The sequence below is a fragment of the Saccostrea cucullata genome, unplaced genomic scaffold (genome assembly GCF_032062105.1).
Source record: "Saccostrea cucullata isolate Sc308-1 unplaced genomic scaffold, CSIRO_AGI_Scuc_v1 ctg12, whole genome shotgun sequence".
Lineage (NCBI taxonomy): Eukaryota > Metazoa > Mollusca > Bivalvia > Ostreida > Ostreidae > Saccostrea > Saccostrea cuccullata.
Window position 1 is genome coordinate 244,681 of NW_026933001.1, and position 27,006 is coordinate 271,686.

Sequence of the window (27,006 nt, forward strand, 5' to 3'; positions counted from 1 at the left end):
ATAAAATATTTAGTTAATCTAAAAGTTTATTCAGTTCACTTTTATTAGTGTCACCTACATGTATACCGGAAGTTTACAGTTTTATCTCCCTTGCATCCACCATTTGTCAATTTTTCTCCCAGTCCATCCCAACAAAATGGACAGAGAAGAACTATGCGATAGTCTTATCACATGGGTAAGGTGTAGTTTAGTGCTTGTTGTATTTATTAAAATATTTTTACAGAAAAAGAGATGAAATGTTTCGCCAAGGACCAAATACCAGATAACGTTACCACAGGTACTTGAGTCTTGGTTTATAATATAAATATTTATGTACCTATTTTATTTTTTTACATATCAATAAGGTACATACATATTTATATTATAAACCAAGACCCAAGTATCTGTGGTGTATACAATTTACTAGCTTCACTAACCTTAATTTGATTAGTTTGGACAGTTAGCACCTTAGCATTGTATTATTCGCTGTTATTCCAATGCTAAAAATATGAAAAACAATAAATTGAACAGGTTAAAAAAATGTATATTCAGCTTGTGATGCCTTTCAGAAAAATAGACCATGTCTTTTCATCAGATCCAGTCCATTGAGACTATTTTTCATCAGGTCCAGGCCATTAAGACTATTCAGCCTACTTGAAGTAGCTACTTCTACCTACATTTACCTGTCTTTGAAAATAAAATTAAATAATAATTATAGCACATCTTGAAACAGGTCAAACACTTGTTGTTTATCATCCTTTGCACTTGTACAGAAAAATTAAGGTGTTATCACAGTTCTCTGTTATCCTTGGACTTTTAGTAAGGCGTGGTATTCTTGACGTTACATACTGTAGAAGCACAAATTTTCATGATGATAAAATTTCTTTGTCATCAAAAATAGTTTTGTGGGCATTTAATTTCATTGTTTTGTTTTGAAAGTTACCCTATTCAATATAAAGTCATATAATATTTTGTGTGGGATTAAATTTCGTTGATAATTGTTAACAACGAAATAAACAAAAATGTGCTTTTACAATAGTTAGTGTCTGAAATTTACACAACTTTCATTCACTGTTGAAATATGTACGGGATAGTAATTAGGGTGAATGTCAACGAGTGTAGTAAATGTCCTATAACAGGGTCTTATACGGCAGAGAAGTGAGGATTAAGTCGTCTCATTGTTGTCAACAAAAATTGAAAGTTCCTGATGTTATTCATTTCTTAAGCAATGAGAATCTATTCGCCATTTGAGAGATGCTAATTACGTAGTGCTGAGAATACCAAGCCGTACTGAAAGTCCAAGGATGACAGAAAATTGTTCTAATGTAAAAACTTTTTAAAAGTGGAGAATGGAGAGGAAATGCATTAAAAATAACCCCAAAAACATTTATTTAAAATTTGTACTTTGCTTTGTTTTTGGCTATCAGAAAATGAAGCTGAATTTAGTTTTTGATGCAATTTGATAAATTAGAAAGTGATCATTTTTATAAAAAAAAAACAAAAAAAAACTTTGTCATATTCATCATCAGTGTGACTTTGTTAAGGTCTAGGAATATCCTACTCACCATATTGCGCTGTTCCTGCTTTTGGCTTCAAAATACAAGTAAACCAAAAAGTAGGTAGGTTTTATTTACTTCAAGTAGGTTAAATACCTAGGTAACTATGAGTTTCTACCACATGTAGAAATAGTCTTTGGATTGGACCTGTACTTATACTGGTATAAATATATCTTGTACATCAATATATTGAGCTTGAATTACCAACATGACTTCATTTCAACTCATCAATGTTGTTTTATTTAGGCTATTAAAACGTACTTTCAATCTGAATTCAAATCGTGAAAAAAAATCATTCTCTAAACTTGAAGGGCAGCTGCGATCAAAGGGGCTATGCATCAGTGCTATATGCATCAGTTTGTTGTGACCAAACTGTCACTTCTTCATTGAAATAACAAAGAAGATCTCTTTTGGTTAAAAATGATATTCAGCATAATGGAAAGTAATCATACTTTTCTATGCTGCGTTACAGATGTCAAGGTGATGTACAATTATAATAAATTTTCAAAAGAAGCAGTGCTTAAATTACCATCATGATTGCATGGAATTATGATTCCATGAGAAAAAGTACGTTTACATTATATATATTTGAAATATCCTTCCTTTTCAATGTATCAATGGTGTTCAATGAATTCATGGTATTCAAACTATTAATATTCAAGATTCCAAAACTCAACTGACTGCAATCATATTGAACTACAGTTATCGGTTATTGATGTGCACTTGAACTGTGTTATATTTCAGATGCAGACATTTGACATCTCGGCTCCAATCCATAAAGTGGAAGATTTAATTGATGGAGTGGCAATGGCACAAGTCCTTAATCAAATGTAAGTTTCATAGAAATGTCAAATTCTTCATAATTATCCCAACTTATTTAAAGTTTAAGGACACCTTAAATTTTCATGTAGGATCCGGTTTGAAAAACTGTACATGTATTAGAAACCAACAAATAAAATACTTAGAAAAATATTTCATGTTGTTCATCAGATATATAGAAACTTGCAGAGTATGTTTAAAGATGAAAAATATAACTATCTTCTTGAACTTGACGGAAAAGGCTGTATACATATAACACAAATAAGGATAGGTGCGGTATATGTTTGGTATCAAATATAACTACTTGAAGAAATTTGTATTTGTTTTATATGTTCTCAGAGCACCAGACTATTTTAATGAAGGCTGGATGTCAAAGATCAAATTTGATGAAGTTAAAAACTGGAGGCTTAAGGTATGTAGAGTAAACTTAAAAGTTTATTAAGGAACTGTAACATTTAAAATAAAATCATGTAAATTATAACAAGGCATTCAATTTTTGTTTTGAAAGATGATTTGTGAACATTTTTATTTATTTTATTTATTTCCCCCAATATTTCAGAAAAATGAGATGTTATCTATTTCTGTCATACAGCTATTTTTAAAACTTATTTTTCAAAAATCAATTCCAGGTCAGCAACTTGAAAAAGATTTTAAATGGCATCTTGGAGTACAATATGGAGGTAAATTTTATCATTAGCAATATTGGAGATTGTTTACTTGCATAAAAAACTGAAAAAAATGTATATACCGGGTAAATACAAAACTAGAGTGGTACAGTGTTCAAATATCTTAAAATCTAAGTTAAAATTTGGATTCTGTAGAGGCCTGAGAAGCATACAAATTACAGTGTTTCTTATTTTTTTACTTATACAGGTTTTGGGAATCCATATACAGAATTTTCAAATGCCAGATGTCAGTGCTATTGGTGAGTTTGTCTTTTACATAAAAAGACCTCATGCAGTGTTTATAGAATGACGGTTATTAACTGGTGAATTAAAATTTCTGTCAAAGGGAAATGTTTTCATGAAATTATTTATAATCTTGATGAAGGGTTATTCCCAAAATGGTCCCCATTTCTTTAAAGTTATTCAAATGTAGTATTATTTTGTTATTTTCTCTCAGAATGATGGAACTTCCCATTCATTTACTGCACTTTTTTCTTTCAACAAGTCATCTTTTACAATGTCTGAATCTTTGTAGGTGAGCGCAGTGACAAGGCAGAGCTTGGTCGACTTCTACAGCTGATCTTAGGCTGTGCCGTCAACTGTGCAAACAAAGAGGAATACATTGGGAGGATCATGTCCATGGAGGAGTCCGTACAGCATGTGGTCATGAACGCTATCCAGGAGGTATAAAAGGAATTATTATACTTCTGTTAAAATGTTTCCTACATGTATATAAAGTTCAGATGGTAAAATAACTATCTTTTATAGTTCACGCATAGCAAAGCTATACCCCAGAGTATAGTTTTTGCTATCCACCCTCGGAAAATTTTCATGCAATTTTTGCCGCCAATTTTGATTTGCAGCGATAAATCTATTGACTGAGGATATCATAATGACTTCAGTAGCATTGTGACGTCATCAGGATTTCAGATTATTCTTGCAGTATTATCTTGCTCCAAAAAAAATTCAAACCTCAGAAATTGTATTTTACATCAGTATAATAAAACGCTTATCCACTGGTTGTGAGTGGGATAGCTCTTTTATCAAACCCTTGACAGGGCTATCCCACTCACACCCAATGGATAAGTGTATAATGTCAAAAAAGAAGTGGAAAGCAAAAAAAAGTTTTGTTTGCTGACCTGCTGCTGATTTTGACTTACACAAAAATGTTTATGATTTATCAATTTGATATATTTGTATTTTTTTTTTTAACAGTTAATGACCAAGGAGATCAGTACTGGAATAGAAGGAGATACAGAACTGGGAGATCAGGTATAATGCACTCTCAATTAATAATTACCTTAAAAATGCCCAAGTAAATATACATGTAGATTCTTTTTATTTTCAGAGCTCATGTGGCATGTGGCAATTAATACACTGTCCTCATTGATTTAAAAGGGTAGTTTACAGAATTTAATAAGTGCTTGCTTTTTATTCTAGTTAAAGCGTGCTGTTGATGATTTAAATAGTGCCTTAGAAGCCAAAGAAGAATTGACTCAGCGATGTCATGAACTGGATCAACAGGTAAAACTTACCAGAATTAAGTTGACATACAATGTAATTCTATAGAAATGAGAAGACATTGATTTTCTTGCTAAATACCTGTATCTGTATGTACATAACTTTGTAATTAAGATGATCAAAGAAAAGATTTGCCTGTATTTATAGCCACAGATTGATTTTACATTGATAAATGACAAATAAAATTCACTAATAATAATACCGTAGTCCGATAACTGGTTTACAGTTATATGATTAAGAAATAGTAAGTGGAATAAAAATCGTGTGAGATATGAACATTTTGTATTACTGGTAGCTGTTTACTTAACTAAGTCAAAGGACCACTCAAACTCTTATTATTCAAGTATTCTAACATACCATTGGCAGGTTGCAGCATTGCTAGAAGAAAAACATGCATATATGACAGAAAACGAAAAGTTACAGGAGCGAATCAACCAATCGGAAAACTTTGATGATTCCAGGTACTAAATATGTTTTGTTTAAAGTGTTTTGTATCAAAGTTTTGCCATATGCATTTTATGCTTATAAAAATGCATGTAAAATGTGTGGTGTAGGATTCATACATGTAGTTTGAAAGATTTGATGTCAAATGAAAGGAAGACATTTAATTTGAAACAATTTTCCCCACACACATAGATACATGTATAAGTTTTGGTATGTTAGTTAAGTCAATTGTGTGGCCATAGTAAGGGATCAAAAAATGCTTTGGAAAATCTTAAGATCTCTAGGGTTCAGCAAGGGCTGTTCATTTGAAAAGGGAAAATCTTAACATCTTCACAGAACAATAGGGAATCTAGGGTTATTTATTTTAGCAGCAAGGCTCCTGGACTGCTTGTTTTTATTTTCAAAAATCATTCTGTGGTGTATTGCAACTATAATATCTTTTTTGAGATTATTCTACCTTTATTATAAGTTTTGACAAATAATTGCACTCAGATAATGCAAAATTTATCAAATACATGTAATTAAATCTTGATTTTTTTTTTTTTTTTGCAATGGATGTAGCACCCCTGCTGGGAAAAGATTCTTTCAGCTTCAGCAGCAAGTGGAAACCCTACAGGAAGAGAATTTTAAATTGGAGACCTGTGAGTCAAACTTTAATATATGAAAATCCTTCTATATTGTGTCAATTTAAGGCTGGATTTTTTCTTAAAAATGTAATTGATGAGGAAATATACATGTGTAGTTGGTGAAATGTCTACCACAATTAAATTCAAAAATCTTTTCAATGCATCGAAATTCACACAGATATATATAATTAATAACAATGCTCTGCTTTTGAGCTTTTTTTTTTGAGATTCCAGTGTCTGTTTTGCAATGGGTCTTTCTTTCATGAGTTTTTTTGCTTGTTTCTTGCAGCCAAAGATGATATGAGGATTAAATTTGATGTCCTTTCAAAAGAAATTGCTGAACTAAAGCAGAAGGTTAGCTATTAAAATATTTTTTCACATTTCTTTGCCAAAAATTATATAAGTTAATTTCATTTTCTCATAATTCCCTGAGTCAGCAATAATGTCAGATTAAATTCTTGTTTACAAGAACTGATTACTTAGATGTACAGTAAAACTCATTTAGTACGAATTCACATACATTGCGAATTCACGGATATTGTGGAGTTATCTTAGATCCCCAGCTGAACAAATTTAACGAAATGCTTATACAGATATAACAAATTATGGGTATAGTGAAGAAATTTCATAGGTCCCAGTGACTTTGTTATAACCAAGTTTTACTGTACATGTACCTAACAAAGAGTATGTGAAAATTAATTTCATTAGAAATAGTACTCTGTATATCACTTGTATTTTATCTCAAAATAAGATTAAAAGTATGTTCATCTGGTAAATTCATAAACTGAACAAATACTTCGAATTATCAGATTTGTAAACAACAATGTCATTTCTGCAATATTGGTATAAGATTGAGAGAATATTAATGATTTAACAGAACTCTGAGCTAACTGCAGTGGTAGACGAGGCCAGAACACTGAAGGATGAAGTGGACGTTCTCAGACACACCTCAGAACAAGTGGTAATTCTTACGTGTAGTCTCCTTACAAATACCTGGAATTTAAGTTAGATAAACCCACTCTTTGCTATTTTAATGTCTTCACATAATTAAATATATGAATATGCTTTTTCATGAACATGCTCAAGCTGAGACAAACTATCCTTTGCTATTTTAATGTCCTCAAATTATCAAATATATTTATTTGTTTTTCATTACACTGTAAGATAAACTTTTCTTTGTAGACAAAGTATGAAGCAATGATTGATTCTTACAAAAAGAAATTAGGTATGGGTACAATGCCTTTTGTTTTCGTTTGGATCTATAGTATTTTCATACCCTGCTTCCATATATCTTTCTATTGTGTCATTGCTATTTCGATAAGTGAAAGATACCTTTTATGAGAGATTTACTCATATTATTTCACATATATACACATATTAAAATACACATAAACTGAAGAAATTTTTTGTGAGATAAAATTGTGTGAGAATCTTTTTTTCTACAGAGGAACTGAGTGACTTGAGAGGTCAGGTCAAACTATTAGAGGACAAAAACACTAAATATATGCAGGAGCACTTAGAGATGGAAGAGGTATTTTTTTAATTTTGCATAACATACCTTAATAGCTTTAGCTAAATCTTATAGTTATGCTATCAGTAGATAAATGTATTGCTTCATCAAAAAGTTAAATTTATGATGAAGTTTGAAATGCACAACTCGGACAATTTTTACATTTGTCATTCATTGAAGAAAATGTTTTTGAAGGAATTACGGAAATCTAACACAGTCAAACAGCAGCTGGAAATGTACAAGAGACAGGTTCATGAACTTCAGAGCAAAATGTCCGACGAAACAAAACGGGCAGACAAGGCAGACTTTGAGTGTAAGAGGGCTCAGGAGAAACTTGTGGCTCTACAGAGAGAGAAGGAGGTAGAGTATCTGGGTCATGAATAACTGGGTTATAAAAGCACACAAAATATTTAAAAGATGGAGCATAGGATGTTATTTCTATTAAGCATGGGATCATAGAAGTTTCAGTGAACTTTTATTATAATGTATATTAATATGGTATAAATGAAGGAAGGTGACAGTAAATTTAATAGAGCAGTTATGAATTAGGTAAAAAAAAATTGATTTCTTGTCCCAGAAACTGATGCATCAGGACAAACACTACTGCATCAATCAATTCTATTCATGTTTCAGATATCTTAAGTTAAACATTTAAATAGAAAAGCTGAAATCATTGATAGGATAATGCAAAAAAAAAAAAAACACCTCTCATTTAAAGGATTAATGATTTGTAAATTAACATCTGTCTTTTTGAGTTATAAATGGTTTTGTTTATCTATCTTTAATAGTTATAAATGGTGTTTATTGTTGTAGAGAATAGCTACAGAGCGGGACTCTCTGAAGGAAATGAATGAGGAACTTAAGTGTACACAGCTTCAGGGAGTGGAGGGGGGTGAGCCTTCAGGCCTCACTCAGACCCCCAGGGTGGAGATGTTGTCCCTCCCACCAGAAATCAAGTAGGTTACAAGTCAAAGATGACATGTGTACATGTATATGGATAGTAAATACAAATCTATTTTAGTATACTGTAGATTTGTAAATTTTTGTAAGGTTTTGTATGCGACAAATTTATAATTGCTTAATAACTATAAGCACTATAACACTATAAGCAAAATATGTCAAGCTGAATTACTTGTAAAAACCTTTATGAAATGTCCATGTGTTAATTCATAATCTGGTAATTAGGTGTCTATTGGTCACATTTCACAATATAAAGTTTTTGCAAAAAATAAAGAATATATATTTCTTTATGTGTGTATCATCTTCACATTTGGAGGTGTCATTAAAACTTTGAAATTTCTTTGCCTTCAACTGATCTTTTACTTGTATTGTATCAAGTAAATAAAGCCTCATAGAGTAAGATTTGTTCATGTTACACAGAGAGAAGATGTTGAGGTTGGAGCATGAGAACAAGATGTTAAGGATGAAGAGTTCTGGGTCAGAAGAGGAGGGGTCTCAGGTGTTACAGTCCATGCTGGACGACGCCAACAGCCGCAAGAACGAGCTAGAGACAGAACTCAGGTCAGAACCCCCTTCCCTCAACAAAAATGTAGGGGGACACAGTTTACATAGTACCATAAAATTATCCAAACCGTTCTTGCAGATAAGGTGTACCTGTGTTTAATGAGATGCATGCTTTGTTTGTACTTTGTTGAGTTAGAACAACCTACATTATTTGAGTTTACTAGATAATACTGAATTGAAATCGACTTGAAAATTAAAAAAAAAAAAAGACCTGAAAAGTAGAATCAATGAATTTTTTAAAATAAGAAAATATAGAAATATAGTTGAACTACAGTTGAACAAATTATTTTAAAATTAGAAAATGAATTTTCTATAATACAGAATTGCCAACCAAAGAATCATGGAGTTAGAGGCTCAGGTGGAGGACTTTCATGAGAATCAGAACACTGTGTCTAATGAAGAGGTGGCCGACATCAAGAAAAAGTTAAACGAACAAATTCAGAGGACTCAGGAAAAAGACAATGCCTTGTCTGAAAGCAAAGAGTTACAAGAAGATCTAGAAAAGAAATACAATGTACAGTCTCAGAAGGTGCAAGAGTTACAGGACTTGTTAAATAAAAAAGACAATGAAATGAAGCTGATGGAGGCACGATACAGTAAATACTTAGAAAAGGCCAGGGCGGTAAGTCACTTCTGATTCTCTGTGGTATTTCTTTTACACTCTGTTACATTATATAGGAGGCTAAGTAGCAGGTATTTATATATTTTGTTTATATATGGAAAATATATTAATCGGTAACAGAATGATTTCTACAGTAAATCATTGTGCTACTTGTCAGGATATGCATTCCCACCATAGGACTCTTAAATATCTAATGTGACCCATCAATTGTTACTTTCATTTGTGTGTGCTACATGTAAATCATTCAATCTTCACATTACTTATTATTTACTCTTCTTCATACCCTAAGCACATAAAGTGTACACATACAAAGTATATACATGTACATGTAATTTTATATCTTATAAGGTTAAAGTTGCAAAAATGGTAACTTGAAATTTATAATTTTACTGCTTTGATTTTGCTCATCATATTTGAGCTTCTGAAACAAATCATACATGTTGGCTCATTTTTATTTTGGGATTTTTTGGACCCCCCCTTTTTTTAACAGTTATTTGTCTATATTGTTTTTAATTAAAAAATGATGAAATACTTTTATGCTTTCAGCAACAAAAACGGCCCACAAAAATGGTTTTTAGCATTAACATTAAGAGATTTATACAATACATGTATAAAATTAAGAATAGTGTTTCATTTTAAAAGGTAATTAAATGTCAATTGGACATTGGGAAACATTTCAGAAAGAAACAGGTGAAAAAATCAAGTAAAGGTTTTATTTTGTTAGTTTCCATCTATAATAATCTTGAACAATCTTTGAAAGAGAAAACTGTCTCAAGTAAAGTCCATTAACAATTTAACATACAGGACGGTAGTCAAAGTTATTGAAAGTAAGGCTACTCTTTCACATTTTTAGGAAATTGTCCATGTGTCATATAATTTAGTAGATTATATCTTAATAGTTTTGTTTCTTCATTTCAGTGCATGTTGTAATTAGATTTTCTTTCAATTTTGCATTGAAAAATTGATTGATTTTTGTTATCTGTGAGTTTGGCATGTCTGTAAGGTATGCTTTGTATTCTTCTGTTCTAATACTTCCTCCTTATAATCATCTCAGGTGTTTAAGGCAATTGACCCCAAACAAAACAGCAGCACATCCGCTGAAGTCCAAGCTCTGAAAAACCAGCTTCACGAGAAGGAGAAATACATAGCTCTAATAGAGGTAAAATGGGAAAAAAATATTTAGATGAAATTTTATCTATTATTGTAAACAAAACAAAATATTGTAATAACCACTTCTGTAAAAAAGTATTTCTAAAAAAAATCTGTTTACGTAGTTTTTGCTTTTGCAAATGTTTTGTCAATAATATTAGTACAAATAAATTAGGGAGGGAGTGGAGTTTTACTTGTTTACATTGTAAACACATGGTGTCTATTTTGACCTCTTAACTTTTTCTCTGCATTCCAATTTGATTGTAATTATTTTAGAAGGCATGGTTATATTATTGATTAGGAAGACAGAGGCTAGAGTTAGGGGAAAGGCAATGAAAACAAATCATTTGAATTTTCTTTGTCTATATAATTTGTCACATATGCATAAAATTTGCATATGTGCAAGTCTATGTGATTTACACACCAGTAATTCACACTAAACTTAAAGACATTCCTTATACATATATTTACATTTTACATGTTTGGAAGCACCAAAAATATACGCAATATTTGAAATTCTTGCTGCCCTATATTGTTGCATTTTTACTACATGTAACATTGCTTTAGCCTCATGGTGACGTCATGCTACCAAAAGTTTCTCCATGTATATTTCTCTGCGTGAGTATACATGAAAATAGTATTCAAATCAATTTCACAGGTGTTAAATCAAGTCTTTATGTCCAAAGTGATAATGAAATGACTTTGAAGTGTAAATTATGTATGTGATAATTTTATAAAAGGGACTTCTTGGTTTTGCTAATTATCAGATTCTGCAGTCGCCTAATGTCATCTATCCATATCTCACCAAAAAATATATTGATTCCTTGAATGTAGTGGGGTTTTTTTATCAATAAAGGATCATCATGATATAATGTAAGATTCCTCCTCTTTAACTGCTCTTGTCATACAATCAACTTGATACATATGTCAGATCAATAGGACTGAGAAATCCCAGGATTAAGGTTATACTGGATAAAAAAACTCAGAGATTTAGGGGTTGGCACTCCTCAATTCAACAAATCTATGGTAATTTAAAACAATGTTAAAGATACCAAGGGATTAACTGTACTTTAAAGAGATAATAATGAAATCTTGTGTTAATGAATTTATAACAAGGGATTAATCAATTTACAATTTATATTAAAATGATAATGAAATCTTGTGTTATATGAATTTATTTTTAAAAGCAATTTTTACTATGATTTTATATGAAAAGTCATTATTTTTTCTAAAAATGTGCTAGAAAAACAAAATTTCACTTTTCTGTAATTTTTATGCACATAAAATCAATTTACAATTTATATAAAATAGCAAAAAATGATAGAAACGTCGGATTCTTTTTAATACCAATTTCATAAAGTTGATCTGTCCAATTGCATGTTTGAAGCATGATCTTTTAATGTTTCCTTTTTGATATGACTAAATGCCATTGTATTTTTATTTGTCAGCATATGCATATAATTCACTTTTATTTCTGGAAGTTTGTTGGTGGTTTATTCATGTTGATAATTGATCATGATCACTGACATGTATTTTTGATTTGTTGCAGAAAGAGAATGAGAAAGCTAAGAGTATACGTGATCAAGAAGAAAAGTACATAGTTTCTGCCTGGTATAATATTGTAAGTATTACTGTTGACCCGAAGATTCCATAAAACTTTAAGAAGGCAAACCAAGAATTTTTTTTTTTGAAATACAGTAAAATTTTTTTTGAAATACTATAAATTTTAGTATATACAATTTCATTAGAAAAAATTATTGCAATTAATATGTCCCAACTGCTCATAATTAACAAAATGGCTTACCTCAAAGCAATTAACACCTTTCATGGTGGATGTGCTTATTAATCTGTGTTTACATTGTGCCATGAGACGAACTCATTGAAATGTGGCTGTGACACAGCCCACTTGAAAAAAAATATTAAATTATTAAATTACAATTTAATAAAAATTTACCTTGTTTTAACTCATTTTACCACATTATAACATAAATACAAAAATATTCTATCTACACGATTTACAAATCAAAATATAAATCGGGATCCAAAATCGAACGCATTTCAAAATGGCGCCATAACAGTGTGGGGAAGATGTAATTTTTGACATAAAAATTAAAAGTTCAATCCAATAATTACCACATCGTTAAATAATTGTGCATTACTGATTATACATTGAATGAGCTCTTTGACAAGCGAAACCCGGTCTGCTTGGTATATAGCAGGCCTATAATACGCGTGCCTGTAGATTTTGATTTAGGTAACATTTCACTCCAACTTTCAAACTTCATGAACAAACAAGAAAATACAGTAAGTCATGCGAGACTTTTTTTATAATTTATAGACTCCAAAATATTGATTGATTTTATGATTTAATTATATTTTATAATATGTACATGTATATGATGTACTTGTAAATAAACAACGAAATTTCAAAATTAATAATTTTTTTGCAGTCCGGATAAACCGGCCAAATTGGAACCGGCGGTAGCCGGTTTGGACAAATTATACTGTACATGTATATACACAATTATTGCAATTAATATGTCCAAGCAAAATGGCTTAATATGTCCCTCAGGCATCATTTATAGCAGGGGATAATTTGTTTCTGTCCATCAGTTTGTCCTTCTGTCTCTCATTCTTTCAGGAATACCATAAGCTCGGAAAAAAACACAATCTATGTATGAAAAGTTATCGTGATTAAATTTTCAATACATTACTGTTGACGTACTTTTTTCTAGGGGGTCATTATTCCATGGAATCTCTATTTCTGATTAATCTGTGAAAATAAAATTGTGTGGATTTCCTGTACTCTCATTTTAAGCCTTACATATTTATTAAGTACGATGAGACAATTTTCTGTGGAAAATTTGTGACAGAGTACATAGTGTAAATTAATACCACATGGAAAAAAGTACTTCTACAGTATACAGTATCTACAAAGATTTTAAGTAAAAATTACCACGACATTAAAAGGACAAGATTACTACTTGGTCAGTTTCGGACTGCATGAAAATAATACAACCAGTGACCAAAAGGGGGGTGCTTATTTTAAACAAAATTCAAATTATACTCAGCCAATTTCAAATATGTATTTATGAATCACTTATTGAATAAGTGTACCAGTACAATTGTACTTTAAAGTGGGCACAAAATAGGACAAAAGTTAACACAATTTATTATTCAGTAAGAACAGTACAAATTAGGTGTGTAGAATTCAACAGTAAAAATAATGTTAATGAAAGGCATATGAGTGACACAAATTATTTGAAAACATATATGTGTTAATAGATCTTGATTGTAGCATGTAAAAACATATTCTTTTGAAAAGAATGTTGTACCATGATAGGAGTGAAATGAGTGGAAGACATTGATGGTTTTGTTGTTTTATGTTTAGGGCATGCAGTTAAATCGCCAAGCAGCAGAGGAGCGTCTAAACACTCAAGGACAGTCATTTCTTGCCAAACAACGACAAGTGCGCACCACTAATAGAACTCAATCCATTCCAAACTCAAACGCACAGAGGTGATACAACCTGGCATGTTAGCTTGAAAAACATATAGAGGGTCACATACAGAACTGGAGCATAGAGTAGACTCCCTGAGCATGAGTTTAGTATATGCTTATCCCATTACCACAGGTTGTTAATCACCCAACATAATGCCTGATTAAAGACGTACAAACACACAGAATGCCGTAGGCTGCCTTGCTTCTTTAACTGTACTGCCACTTGATATAAGCCATCTAAAATTATTTTTGTCATAAACATGTATTTTGTAACCATTGCTCTGTACTGCATGAAACTATGCATATAAATGATAGAATGTCTATTTTTACTGGTCAGAGACACTAAGAGCTTATGCATTGGTAAAATGTTCAGTAAGGTGTATGTCTTCTACTGGTGCAAGTGTTTTGTCTTTTTTTTTTAAATGATTCTCTAATAGGGCATTCTGCATTCAGCTTTGGTTTTGTTTGAATAAACATTGGTTTAAGTCTAAAAATATTGAGAATTTTTAGTAAGATATAATTTTTGTAAAATGTAAAAAAGAAAAAAAAGATACATGTACTCCCACGAGTCACTTTTAGATCCGCAGAAGTGAAACCAGTAGAGCTACAATATCTTCAGAGACATCTGGTCAAATTGTGGTCTTATTACAGTCAAAATTATTGATTTTAAGCTCAAGTGCCTAAATATTTGAGATGCTTAAATTCACATGATTAAGAGTTTTGTTTTTTACAATGAATATCTTTTCTAGAACTATTTATATGGTAACTAAATTAGAATATATGCAGAGTGCTTTACAGTAATTTGATTCCATGAGGGTGTAAGGTACATGTAGTGATTGCTTTCTTGCAGTGGATGAGAAAGTAAGATAGTAATACATAGTCTAGCTAGATATGGTTGGGGACACATTGTTAATTTATGTGCATTAAGTTGAATTTTTTATATGAATTAAAATGAATCCTCTACTGTCACTGGTTTGCACATATTTCAGGGAAATGTTTCCTTTTTTAAAAGTATTTGTCAAGCATAAATAGTATATTTGATATATGTTTATGTAAGAATTCAATCTGTTTTGGAAAAATGTTTATTTTCAATAGCTTTAATACTTGGATAGATCTAGATTTAACCTTTTGAAACTTTGATCAACTATTTAATTTTCTTATTTAACCATATATGTCATATCACTGAAATATATATGTTAGGTTGTATATCCCTCAGAGTCTTGTGTCTGTTGTTTATTTCCTTCAGAATATGTACAGTTAATTCCTAAGTTGAAAATGGTTGAATGACATTAAAAACTTAAATTTCAATATAGAAAGCAAGATCTTGCATTTGATAAGTAACATTTTAGATCTATAGAGAAGAATGAAATGAAATAGTTGTCAAGTTGCAAAGATTGAATCCTTTTATGAATTGAACAAAAGATTGAAAGATTTTCTGTAAAATTTACAAACAATTATTTTTGCAAAACAATTTGATTGTTACTGAGGGATGTACATTACTAAAATAATTATATAATCATCTTTCTTCTGTGTTTAGTGCATGATTTGATATATAATATTAAACTCAAAGATAATTGCTCTGTGCAGTTGACAAGCACTTGGGATAAAAGAAAATAATTCTAATGCGATAAAAGAGAGTTTGTTTTTATGTAAAGGTAGAGGGAGACAATTTGATGTACATTGTATGTTTGATGTACATTGTGTGATTGATATACATTATATGTTTTCTTTTTCTGGTAACACATTGTATCAATGTAGATAAAGTTATTTATTATACACCGTAAATACTCATTATTTGCCACAAAAAGTAAGATATTAAGTAAATCAAATTATTTTCTGTAGCATTACTATCATGATTTTATATTTGTTGAACATTTCTAAAATATATGTATAATAATTATTGTGTATTTTAGCTCTTTTTTTTAATTCATGCATAACCAAAAAATCATCTGTAATTCAAAGTAGGTATGATATACAGTGTTTATGATTTGTACTCTATCTTTTAATGATATGATTTTATCACTGTAAAACAATAATGGAGGTTATTTTCTTTGGTTTCAGTGACTTTCTGGAGTATTGATCTGAAAATAAGTTGGTTTGTGTTATGTTCAGCTCCATAGAATCTGTATAGAGCTGTGAGGGACACAGTTACATACTAAAAAAATGATGTAAATGTCTAGGTTGTATATGTACAATGGACTGTAAATATTCAGTCTTTTTTGTATTCTTCTCACTGGAGGATGGGGAAGAAATGAGATCATGTTGCTTTACCAAATTTTGACAATTCAAATGAGTTTATGGACTTAAAGTAAAAGTATTTATTATATATTTATTTTTAAAAGTATTACTGCCTAATGACTGTGATTGGGGAAAGGTGTAATTTATTGTTACCTCATTCTTTGAATGTAAATGTAGGCATATTGGACATGATATGATATGTTTGATAAATAAAAGGTGGACATTTTTTTCTCAGTTTTGTAAAATTGTATTGTTTGCTCATTCATCTCAATGAATATCATAGTTCAAAATATCTGACGTTTATTTGATGTTTTAGGAGGACCTGGAATATCAAAATTGTGAAGAACGTGTGGAAAACAGATATTTTGAGCTATGAATTTGAGAATGGTTTATTACAGAAAACAAGATGTGTTTGTGAAACACTGTTACCACTGTGTGGCAGCAGATGTTTCTCAAATGCAAACTTCAAAGGTCAAGGTCACAATTTTTGGTACACAAAGGAAGGTCTTGTCACGAGGAACGCACCTGTGAAATATAATAGCCCTAGTTTTAACTGTTCAAAAGTTATGACCAAAGTTAAAGTTTATAAAAGTGGTTCAAACTCTTAAGGTCAAGGTCAAAAGGTCAGATATGTTTATACCCACTGAAAGGTCTTGTCACAATGAATAAATATGTGAAGTATAAAAGCTATAGCTCAAACTGTTCAAAAGTGATAACCGGTAACTATAAAGGTTAAAGTGTGGATTTTTATTGTAAAAGTGGGTCAAACTTCAAGATCAAGAGGTCAAATTTGGTTGTATCCAGAGAAAGGTCTTGTCACAAGAAATACACCTGTGTAAATTGAAATCCATAGCCCCACTTTTTTGAAAGATATGAAGTTTTTGCACACTGATGGATGGACAGGTCAAAAACTATACAACTCTGAATCTTTTGTTAGGGAGCATAAAAGACAATATTTTGACTGTTTCTAATCAGCTCCATGCCTCCACTGCACTTCCACTGGAAGTTAATGTGAATATTGAGTATGTGCATACATGTATATAGATGTGTCTGTGAAACGCTGATGACCCCGTATGGCGAAGATTAAACTTTTCTTAAATGCAAACTTAATATATTGGTATCCAAAGTAGGGTATTCTAACTGGTAATACAATTGTGAAATATGAGAGTAGCCCAAGGTTAAGGTTTTCTCATAAGTACAGAAATCTCCAAGGTCAAATTCAAAAGGTCAATGTAATTGGCACCAAATGAAAGGTCTTGCCACAAAGAATACATATTTGAAGTATAGAAGCCCTAGCCTAACCCTTCAAAAGTTTTAAGTTCAAGGGTAAAAATTATAAAATGTCGGTCAAATTCCAAGGTCAACGGGTCAAAGTTCTTTGAATCCAATGAAGGGTCTTCTGATAAGAATTACATATGTTAAGTATGAGATCCCTAGCCCTTAGTGTTCAAAAGTTATGGCCAATGTTAAAGTGCGGAAAGCTCCAACGTCAAGGTCAAAAGGTCAAGGTAATTGGTATCCAATGAAAGGTCTTGCCACAAAAAATACGTATATGAAATATATGGAAGCCCTAACCCTAACATATCAAAAGTTATTGCCAAGATTAATTTTTTTTAAATGTAGGTCAAATTCCAAGGTCAAAGGGTCAAAGTTCTTCACATCAAATGAAAAGTCTTATCACAAGGATTGAATTTGTAAGGTATGAAAGCACTAGTCCTACCCTTTAAATGTTATGGTCAAGGTTTGCTTTTAAAAAGTAGGTCAACTCCAAGGTCAAGGTCAAATTTCTTGGTATCCAATGAGGGGTCATCTCACAAGGATTACATATGTGAAGTATGAAAGCACTAGCCGTTTTCAAGGTCAGAACGTCAAGGTTGTTGGTATCCAATGAAAGGTCTTCCCACAAAGAATATCTGAAGTATAAAAGTCCTGGTATCTACTAAAAGTTTGGAATTTTTATGTAAAAGCGGGCCAAACTTCAAGGTCAAATTGGGTGGTTTCCAAAGAAATGTCTTGTCACAATTAATGTACATGTGAAATATGAAAGTCAAAGCTCCACTAAATCAAAAGTTATGGGCAAGGTTCAAGTTTTTGTGGACAAACAGACAGACAGACGCGACCCGACAGAATCTATGCACTCCCGAAACTTCGTTTACGGGGGCATAAAAAGGGATTTTTTTTATGTTAGCACATACTCAATATTTACATTAAATACTAGTGCGCGTGCATGCAGAGGCACTTGTTTCCCATACGTATTTGGTAAAAATAAGTAGGGGTGCCCCGTATTCAAACAAGTGTCCGTGCATGCATGCCTCACAGAAGATCAAAAACAAATTCAAAGATCATCTTTCAAGTGTAATCAAAATAGAAGGTGAAAATTAATTCATGAATTATTCAAAAAAGTAACTTATTTATTTATTAAACATGAATTTAGCCGATCAGACCCCACAACTTGCTATTAAAAATTTAAACAGAAAGCGTCTGTCACAAAAGCTTTTAAACTTGGTCATAATTTTTGAATGAGGAGAGATAAGGAATTCATACCGTTTAAGCAGATTTTTAGCGTGGATTTAATTTTCGCATTATAAGCGTTATTAATGCGTTTTAGTTGTAATAGCTTCTTTAGTGAGCACTTTAAAATCGCTAAAATTACTTCTCGCTGAAAATAAAGTTTTGAATTTTAAGGGCAAATCGCTAAATCATCTCGCTAAAATTACCACTTGTATATGATATTTCTCAGCTGTATCTGTTGGTGATTACTTTTGAGTGATAAATGATTAGGGCATTCATATTTGACATCCTATCCACTAAGATATCGAATAAGGGACCACTATTTTTTTTTTAATTTGCTTATGTTTACACAAATTCAAGGTAGTTACCTTACATAATTTGTACGCAAAAGTGGTCTGTAATTCATTTGAAAAAAAAAATCATTGAGAAACCAAATTATACATTCCCTTGACTGCAACACCGTTTGGAATACCCAGCTTTGTAAAAATAATTGTGTTATTGGGATAATTGTAAAGACATTCCGCACTGATTGCTAATTGGAAAATTTAAATAACCTTGTTGATATCGAATATCATCCCCATTGATTTCAGATCAGTAGGAATTCATTGGACACGACAATACGGGGGCTATGTGACACCGTCCTGTTGTCAGTTCGACATAGATCACTGAGATTGGAATAAGTGTTTATTTTTACATCAGACCCATTCATTAAATGAATGAGATAAGAATGATATATCTGGGCAGTCAGTCGTGTCCCTTTTGCCCAATGTTAAATTGTAGAGGTAGAGTCCGACCTCTTTTTAAAGGCTTTTGAAAAATTAGACAAAAGAAAGATGTACGCGTAGGAGAAATTGTGGAACTCTTACATACACTATGAATAGGAATTTATAGACTGTTTAAAACTCCATACAACGGAGAATTATGCGTGGAAAAGACGGATTTAAATACGTTTATCTTTGGGACATGTTTATACCGGTATAAGAGGAAAATATGGGTCATTATTGACTTTTTCTTTGTGAAACACTGCGCAAATGCATCAACAATTTCAGGTATATGCCCTATTAATTCATGGAAGATTTTGAATGTAGTCGTGGTTGGATATCTGTGATCTGTTTGTGTTAAATGCAATTGTTTTTGGTGGTCAAGTTGTTGAGTATGAGATAATGGCGACATCGCAAAACCAGGAACCGGTCACAAATGGATTCCAGAATGGCAATAGTCTCACGGAGCGTATGAATAAATACAAAGTGGATGACGAAAAAGACACAACAGAAAGTACTTCTTCTGGAGAACAAAGTTCGCCTCTCTTTAAGGATGAGGCAGAAAGACTGAAACATTTACAGAAGATCCGGGCTTCTCCTACCAGCTCAGCAGCTTCTAGGATAAGAAATAAAACCCGGAGTTACGAAGTTCTCAATCTTCAAAATGGGACTCAGACATACGACAATCTCGGAGTGTAAGTACCGGGTTTAATCAAAATTATTTAAGAAGATGATATGCTAATGAACTTTATTTCTTTGACTTTTGGTTTCCATGAAAGATCGGGTATTGCTCATTCTTATCAAAAAATAACAGAGATTTAAGATCATATCAAACATTAATATGAAAAGTCTATACAATAAATTAAACATGTGTTCAAACAACGAAGATGTCAACGACATTTTCATACATTTTAAATTAATTAAAAATAGAACAAGAAGAAACTCATGTTTTGTACCTTTAATTTAATAGCATCTTTGTCGTCAGTTTTATCTGTCAATACTATACTTCATGAAGTCTTGCATGTATAAATTATCAATTACAGGGTTCAAAGCTCAGCACCAAAGATCCCATCAAGGGCAGCAGCACTAGGTAGGTCTACAGCCTGACCACGGTGTCATTATAATGACGTAATAGATTAAATGATGAAAGGCAAAAGTACTTCAATTTCAAAATGAAGCTTCTACTGTTTATTTTATCAACTGTTTGTCTCAAACTTCGTAGAATATATATGGAATTAAGATGAGTTTCTGTCATTTACAGCAGATCTTCCCCCATTAGTTATTCCGAAGGACGGCAACCTGCAGAGTTTCAGTGTGGACGAAATGGCTACATTTTTCAGGTACATGAGAGTGAATGAAGAAATAGTTCAGAGACTTCATCGAAAGGAAATGGACGGCAGGAAGTTCGGGAAACTCAAGGACAAAACACTGGAAGACTTACAAATCAAAAATCCAATTCTGCTTCATTTCAGGGACAGATCGAGCAGAGATCGAATCGGTTTCATGTTATAGGAATAATGCCATTTACTGAAGTGGAAGTGATTAGGGAAAATCAATGTGATACTTTCATAGTGCCTGATATTATTACAGATATTTACATTAATAATCATAATATATCGTTCATTAACAATTCAATTTTGCCGAAGGGTGATTTTCTGCTTTACAGTGACAAAAATCAGTGTTTTGAGAGAGGTGAACAGAAAGTTTCGAATTGAGCTTTAAGTATATATTTATAAGAGTGTCCTTTCAAAATCTGTTGTATTTATACTTCATGTGAAAAATATATATTTTTTTTATTTGGGTATTATTTTGTGAGCTCAATGCTCCTTGTACCTCTAGTTTATATATCAGTACATTTGAATTGTATATTATTTATTTTGGTTATATATCTGCAGTTTGAATGTTATTTATACCTTGTTTAATATTGCAGTTTACTTTTAAGGTCATTGAATACTCAGTATACCGGTATCCTGTCTACTACTTAATGTGCATGTGTTCATAAATAACCATTTATATTCATACATTTGTCCATATATTATTCGACTTTCTTTCACCCAGAATAATTTCTGTGGGAATGTTCTTTAATAGATATTACCGGTAAATACATAAAAATCTAATCACAAAGTCAACAATAGGAAAACTTGTCAGTAAAATCTTTTCTCATAACATCATCTGAAAATCAGATAACACTCTTTCGTGTTGCCTTTGAAATAAAATGCTTCTTCTATAACAGTTTTATTTCTTGTCAGTTCAAAACAGATAACGTTCCTTTGCTCAGCCTTTCAAATAAAAGGCAGGTTTACATGATGATGTCTGTGTGTAGATTTTTTTGTCTTCTTTTGATGGGAGATAACGCACCTTTCTTCAAGCGATCAACTGAAGGTAAAAGACTGGAAGATTATTGAGAAAAAAGATTAAAATAAACTAAATGCATGTAATACGATGTTTTAAAATTCAAGAAACATTTTATTCGTTGGAAGCAATTGTACAAAGTGACATTAGCATTTTTTTTTTAATCTTTAGGTGTATCGTATCGTAATTTTTCAAATTTTTTGAATTCTGCATATCACATTGTCAGTTATGTTCTGTTTGTAACATGTTGAGCGTTTTGAATACCCGGGGGTTGTTTTCTCATATGTTGGTCCTATAATCCTCGTAATCTTAAAACTCTTCCCCATTTATTCTATGGAAGTGAAAACAAGTTTTTGTGGTGAACAAAGACAAAAATGTTGAAAGCTAAAGAAACAGATACTTAGATACTTTGTCTATTGTTCATAAATCGTTTGTTTATTTGTTAAGTCTATCTTTTAACCAAATAATTGAAATGAGGTGAAGAAAATTCCCAATTTTCCCTCAAAAGTAGAAAACTGCATAAAAGGGTGTAAGAGTTTTTCAAAGAATACGCACTGTAGAACAAAGTACTTTAGGTCATATAATACCTTTTTTTACGGATTTCGGTCAGCCTTTGTACGCATTTCTTTGTGAAACCAATCCTCTGTTCTCTGTAAACACAAAGACTGAATGTGAATTTTTAAAACAAGATATTTATTCAATATTTTAGAACATCGTGGGATTTAAAAAACGATTATTCAACAATTTCTTTAAATATTAACATTAAATTAAACTTTTAAAGATAAACTTACACGCAATTTTGAAACTAGTACAAATTGTAATTTCTTTGGTGTTGATATAATTTCACGAAATACAACTGAAAATCTATGAAAGAGGAACAAAGTCACATACTTTTTCAAGAATTCAGCTTTCAAACCTTAACCAACTGATTCATTGCAGAAGGTCATTTCCTTTGAGCCCCTTTGATACAGAAAATTCGGACAGACATACTACACTGTAGTACCAAACTCTGTCCAAACTTCCTGTTCTATAGAGCTAGGCATCTTCCTTTGACAAGACGTTCTAGAGCAAAGTGTACAGCAAGAAACCATGTTGCCCTATCTTCTCTTTGGATGTGTCTGAAGTGACCAAAAAGAAAAATAATTTCTGTGACTGATCTGTTTCTGGCAAAACTTCCAAAATTACACATTGTGTACTCTGCTTCTCAGACTGAAGAACAGAATCCTATGTAATGTTTCATGTTATAATTAAGCACATGAGTAACTAAAAACTTAGGTCTTATTGATAACTTTTTGTGGTTTGAAGTCTGTTTTACTCGCTGAACTTCATTGTTTTTATTTTAAAGCTTTCCCAGTTTGTCTCTGCTCTCCAATGACTAAGTCAATACCCGCCTTCGCAAATTAGTGTGTCATAACACATATCATGACAAGGCCCTCAAGTAAATCCAAACACAAAAGAAGCCTACACTTATTAAAAACTGACCTCATTTCTTGAATGGTTTTTCAGGCCTGACTGACTGCTTTCACGCATGCTTGGGCATGAATTCAGGTTGAACGAAGTTTCGTCACACACAATAACACGGCAGTCATATGTATATATAAAGACCGGTAATTGGAGTAAAATGGCAGAGTTTGACAGTAGTGGACCCCATATGAACGGACACATTAACGGGGCGATGACCAACGGACACTCGGATACGGAGACAGACAAACAGAGCGAGAGCTCCACCACATCATCAACACGAAACCTCACCAGGTGAGTTACCACACCCGCGCACGTGCAGTGGTACTTTGTTTTTCAGGGACAAAAAAAGTAATTTTGGTATTTACAAAACATATAGTTTTAATTTACTGATTTTAAACGTACATAAAGTCAAACAAACAAAAAATTAAAACATGTCATCGATAAATTGATTTTTTTCCCATCTGATTATGTTTGCGATTACAGCTTTATTTTATCGTTTTGTGTTTTAGAAATTTAAACTTTTATGGTATATAAAATCTTTTATCCCACAACTTCCTATCTGGTAATTCAAATCGTTCAAAATCAGTGAAGCTGTGTTAGACTCGATCGGAATCCAGCTAGACGGGTTCTATCTCTCTAGACCACTAATGGATTATTTATAGTTTTCAATACACATGCAAATTTGTCAGGACGGGGTATGCAGATGGTGTGTACAAAAGAAAAAGGACAATATTTGTACTTGGCTCTCTACTTTAAATGTTTCTTGTTTGTAAAAAAACGCACTTGTTCACTGCGTTAACCCCGACAAAGAGCGGATTGAGTGTCGTCTGTACCAGAATGAGACACGGATATACGGGGGTTAAGGTGTACAATAACACCTTATTCTACCCCTGTTTTATTTCGGAAACAACTTGTCTGTCACCTTGACGTAATCAATGCCATCGAAACCCGCCAACAGACGATAGGAACCGATTATAAAGCTATATCTTTTCTTCAACTTTTTTCTTTCACCCAAAAAGCGCAAAATAAAGCTATTTCTTTTCTTCGTCTTTCCTTCACCAAAAATACAAGAATCAGCGGAATAAGTTTTAAAATAAAATACATTTTGTACAGTGAATTACAATAGCTGTAAAGGTTCCCTTACAGCGCCATCTTCATTATCTTGTCCAGTCTCTTGTAAACGGCTAAAAATGTTTTAAGCTAAAGATTTTCAACGTGAAAATAAACTCATTCCAATTTTAGGTCTGAAGGAACCCGAAATTTCCTTTTTTTTCAAAGATACTATGTAAATTTGACTAATTTCTCTACTATTGTTAAATAATTCTCACGCTTTCATTGCCAAAAAATTCTCTTCCAGACACCACTTGATTACTTTTAAGTCATAAAGCTACTTTAAAATAAATCAAATTATACCGAACAATTACCCTTTTAATGCATTAAAAAGGGTAAGATTAATTTGGTATCGTGTAACAAAACTGTTGACTTCATTATTACAATCATAGAGAATTACCGATATTAAAATTTGGTTTTTCTGTTATGTTTTGTGTTCATGTCATTGTCCCAGAGCTAGAGTTGAACCATAGTATACATGTATAGGACCTTGAAGTTACGAAAGAGAACGCAGCATCAAATAATGATATGCAAACTTTATATGCAAGCTTATTCAAATGAAATTGTATATTATAAAAAAAAAAACAACATGCTGACAGGGTTTCATTTTATTTTTTGCTGTTTATTGAAGGCGTAGAGGAAATCCCAAAATGGTGCCCACACACAATTTGAACACCATTGATTACTAATTAAAAGATAAATATATAAATGAAGATTGTCAAGTCGTACTGTTTGTCTTTATTGTGTAACAAATAGATAGGTGCAATAGATAGTCGTTCATTTACCACAATAATGCCTCCCTCGCTCATTATACGCTACGATGTAATTAAGGAATGTCATTTAACTTACGCATACCGCGATTTATTTTTTGTTTCTCTTTGGTTTTTGTCTTGTTATTGTCAAAATAACCTGTGGATGAACAAATAATCTACAGGGATAGTAATTTTGAAGGCGTTATTCAAAAAGTTGAAGTGTAAAAATTCAAGAGAAGAGACAAATAGACATATAGCCGTAGGGTATTTGTTTACAAATAGCTTCAACACCTTATGTGAATTCCGTGGTTTTTGACATACTCTATCCTACAATTTACATAAATGATTGATAGGAGTTAATTTTGAAAGAGGGAAAGAAAATGGTGTTTATACACCTTTAACAACCAGACAATTAGCTGATAATACTCTCTTATATTTGGCACTGAGTGTAAAAGAAGCACAGTTTAGGCCTCTGCTTTTTTTCAAATAAGGTGTGTATATGGATTTTCCTTTTTTTATGCAGTAGAGATCTGCCTCCAGTTCCAAAAATAGAACACCCTCCTCCACTTCCAAAGGATCCCCCTCGGACAGACAAACTACCACCCAGAATACGAACAAGTAGACCACCTAGCAACAGTAAGTCTCAGTTAAATTGCATGTCACAAGGTTTTGATCCGCTCCCTTTGTTTGCGATGATCTGTGTGCTCACACAAGTCTCTCTGCAATAAAAAGTCTTTGTATTTCTTTTAAAAAAAAATTTTTTCACAAGAAAAAATAGAAGATTTTATCTAATGTTATATCCTAAGATTGGCAAGATGGTCATAGTTTTGAAACATCTTAACATTGAAATCTTTTATTAGATTTCTTTGAAACATACAGATAAACATGTATATAGTATTTGAAATTAATTTCAACATCGATTATCTGGATCTTTGTACAGACAAAGCGATTTGGTTATGTAATATTTACATTTGGCAAAATTGATCCAAAGGCGCAATCCCAACCAACCACAACCAAGAGTAAATATCGGTACACCCTTGCACATGTCAAATTTCAGTGATGAAGAACTAACCTTTCCGACTATGAAATACCCGTTTCTTATGAAGAAATACACCTATATCAAAAACAAATGCATGTATATATAATTATGCTTATCTCAAGATTACGCAGATTTTGATTTGAAAAAATTCTTTTTTTTAACAGCAGTTACAAAATTCATCCCAGAAAATGAAATAACGATACCCAAAGACGGAAACCTATCGTCATTCAACACAGAAGACATGGTGACCTTCTTCCGACATCTGGGGGTCGAGGACAGAATTGTAAATCATTTACAGAGAAAGGGACTCACTGGCAAAAAATTCTCATCCCTTAAAGACGCTGACCTGGAAACAATCGGAATCAAGAACCCCATTGTGTCGTATTTCAGGGACAGAAGCAAACCCAGCAGCAAAAAGAACGTACCTTTTATACTGTAAAGAAAATTGTGCAAGTCAGTGAATATCCTTGTATTATATCGGCACTACAGAAGTGTGAAAAGTGGGTTCCGCATCCCAACTTTGGTGCTTTGATTCATGACGAGAAAAAAATACATCTGAATATATATATATATATATATATATATATATATATATATATATATATATATATATATATATATATATATATATATATATATATATAATGGTTTATTATAAACATTTTCCAGGATGTGCAATTCCATATATGGTACATGCAATACGTTATTAGGATGGACAACAAAGAAGACTGTCTCTTAAAAATACATCTTTAAAATATTGTCTATCTCCAATACATTTGATACTTGAATTAATATTATACATTATGAATATTCTTTTGATGTCCATATTTAATGTATATTTTTGTAATGTCCATTGATGCTAT

General features: G+C 31.9%; 3 protein-coding genes across 6 annotated transcripts; all 3 read left to right on the plus strand.

The window, feature by feature from the left end:
- The first annotated feature begins 38 nt into the window (after nucleotides 1-38).
- LOC134236843 (protein Hook homolog 3-like) lies at nucleotides 39-16,382 on the plus strand. Of its 2 annotated transcripts, XM_062718981.1 has the most exons (22): nucleotides 40-175; nucleotides 2,280-2,365; nucleotides 2,694-2,766; nucleotides 2,984-3,034; nucleotides 3,228-3,279; nucleotides 3,555-3,703; nucleotides 4,235-4,291; nucleotides 4,460-4,543; nucleotides 4,907-5,001; nucleotides 5,546-5,625; nucleotides 5,900-5,964; nucleotides 6,488-6,571; nucleotides 6,793-6,835; nucleotides 7,056-7,141; nucleotides 7,316-7,480; nucleotides 7,934-8,076; nucleotides 8,501-8,641; nucleotides 8,966-9,266; nucleotides 10,321-10,425; nucleotides 11,965-12,036; nucleotides 13,807-13,934; nucleotides 15,978-16,382. In XM_062718981.1, exons 1-22 carry the CDS (start codon nucleotides 59-61, stop codon nucleotides 15,994-15,996), a joined length of 2,196 nt encoding a protein of 731 aa, XP_062574965.1. In that variant the 5' UTR covers nucleotides 40-58; the 3' UTR covers nucleotides 15,997-16,382. The 2 variants fall into 2 exon arrangements, with proteins under 2 accessions (XP_062574966.1, XP_062574965.1); XM_062718982.1 differs by lacking the exon at nucleotides 10,321-10,425 and having other exon boundaries at nucleotides 39-175.
- A 2,754-nt stretch (nucleotides 16,383-19,136) lies between these two features.
- Nucleotides 19,137-21,656, plus strand: LOC134236844 (uncharacterized). 2 transcript variants are annotated; one of them, XM_062718984.1, is made up of 3 exons: nucleotides 19,137-20,121; nucleotides 20,470-20,516; nucleotides 20,691-21,656. In XM_062718984.1, exons 1-3 carry the CDS (start codon nucleotides 19,829-19,831, stop codon nucleotides 20,936-20,938), a joined length of 588 nt encoding a protein of 195 aa, XP_062574968.1. In that variant the 5' UTR covers nucleotides 19,137-19,828; the 3' UTR covers nucleotides 20,939-21,656. The 2 variants fall into 2 exon arrangements, with proteins under 2 accessions (XP_062574968.1, XP_062574967.1); XM_062718983.1 differs by having other exon boundaries at nucleotides 19,140-20,121; nucleotides 20,688-21,656.
- A 1,467-nt stretch (nucleotides 21,657-23,123) lies between these two features.
- LOC134236869 (uncharacterized) lies at nucleotides 23,124-26,709 on the plus strand. 2 transcript variants are annotated; one of them, XM_062719026.1, is made up of 3 exons: nucleotides 23,124-23,533; nucleotides 25,631-25,740; nucleotides 26,308-26,709. In XM_062719026.1, the coding sequence occupies exons 1-3, from the start codon at nucleotides 23,307-23,309 to the stop codon at nucleotides 26,580-26,582; spliced, it is 612 nt and encodes a 203-aa protein (XP_062575010.1). In that variant the 5' UTR covers nucleotides 23,124-23,306; the 3' UTR covers nucleotides 26,583-26,709. The 2 variants fall into 2 exon arrangements, with proteins under 2 accessions (XP_062575010.1, XP_062575009.1); XM_062719025.1 differs by having other exon boundaries at nucleotides 23,266-23,533; nucleotides 25,628-25,740.
- Nucleotides 26,710-27,006: the final 297 nt, after the last annotated feature.

Coding starts and splice junctions, on each gene's coding strand:
- LOC134236843 (XM_062718981.1), top strand. CDS start 59: ATGTATACCGGAAGTTTACAGTTTTATCTCCCTTGCATCCACCATTTG. Junction 7,481..7,933: donor CTCTACAGAGAGAGAAGGAG/GTAGAGTATCTG, acceptor TTATTGTTGTAG/AGAATAGCTACAGAGCGGGA. Junction 10,426..11,964: donor AATACATAGCTCTAATAGAG/GTAAAATGGGAA, acceptor GATTTGTTGCAG/AAAGAGAATGAGAAAGCTAA.
- LOC134236844 (XM_062718983.1), top strand. CDS start 19,829: ATGGCGACATCGCAAAACCAGGAACCGGTCACAAATGGATTCCAGAAT. Junction 20,122..20,469: donor ACATACGACAATCTCGGAGT/GTAAGTACCGGG, acceptor TATCAATTACAG/GGTTCAAAGCTCAGCACCAA. Junction 20,517..20,687: donor ATCAAGGGCAGCAGCACTAG/GTAGGTCTACAG, acceptor TGTCATTTACAG/CAGATCTTCCCCCATTAGTT.
- LOC134236869 (XM_062719025.1), top strand. CDS start 23,307: ATGCTTGGGCATGAATTCAGGTTGAACGAAGTTTCGTCACACACAATA. Junction 23,534..25,627: donor TCAACACGAAACCTCACCAG/GTGAGTTACCAC, acceptor TTTTTTATGCAG/TAGAGATCTGCCTCCAGTTC. Junction 25,741..26,307: donor AAGTAGACCACCTAGCAACA/GTAAGTCTCAGT, acceptor TTTTTTTAACAG/CAGTTACAAAATTCATCCCA.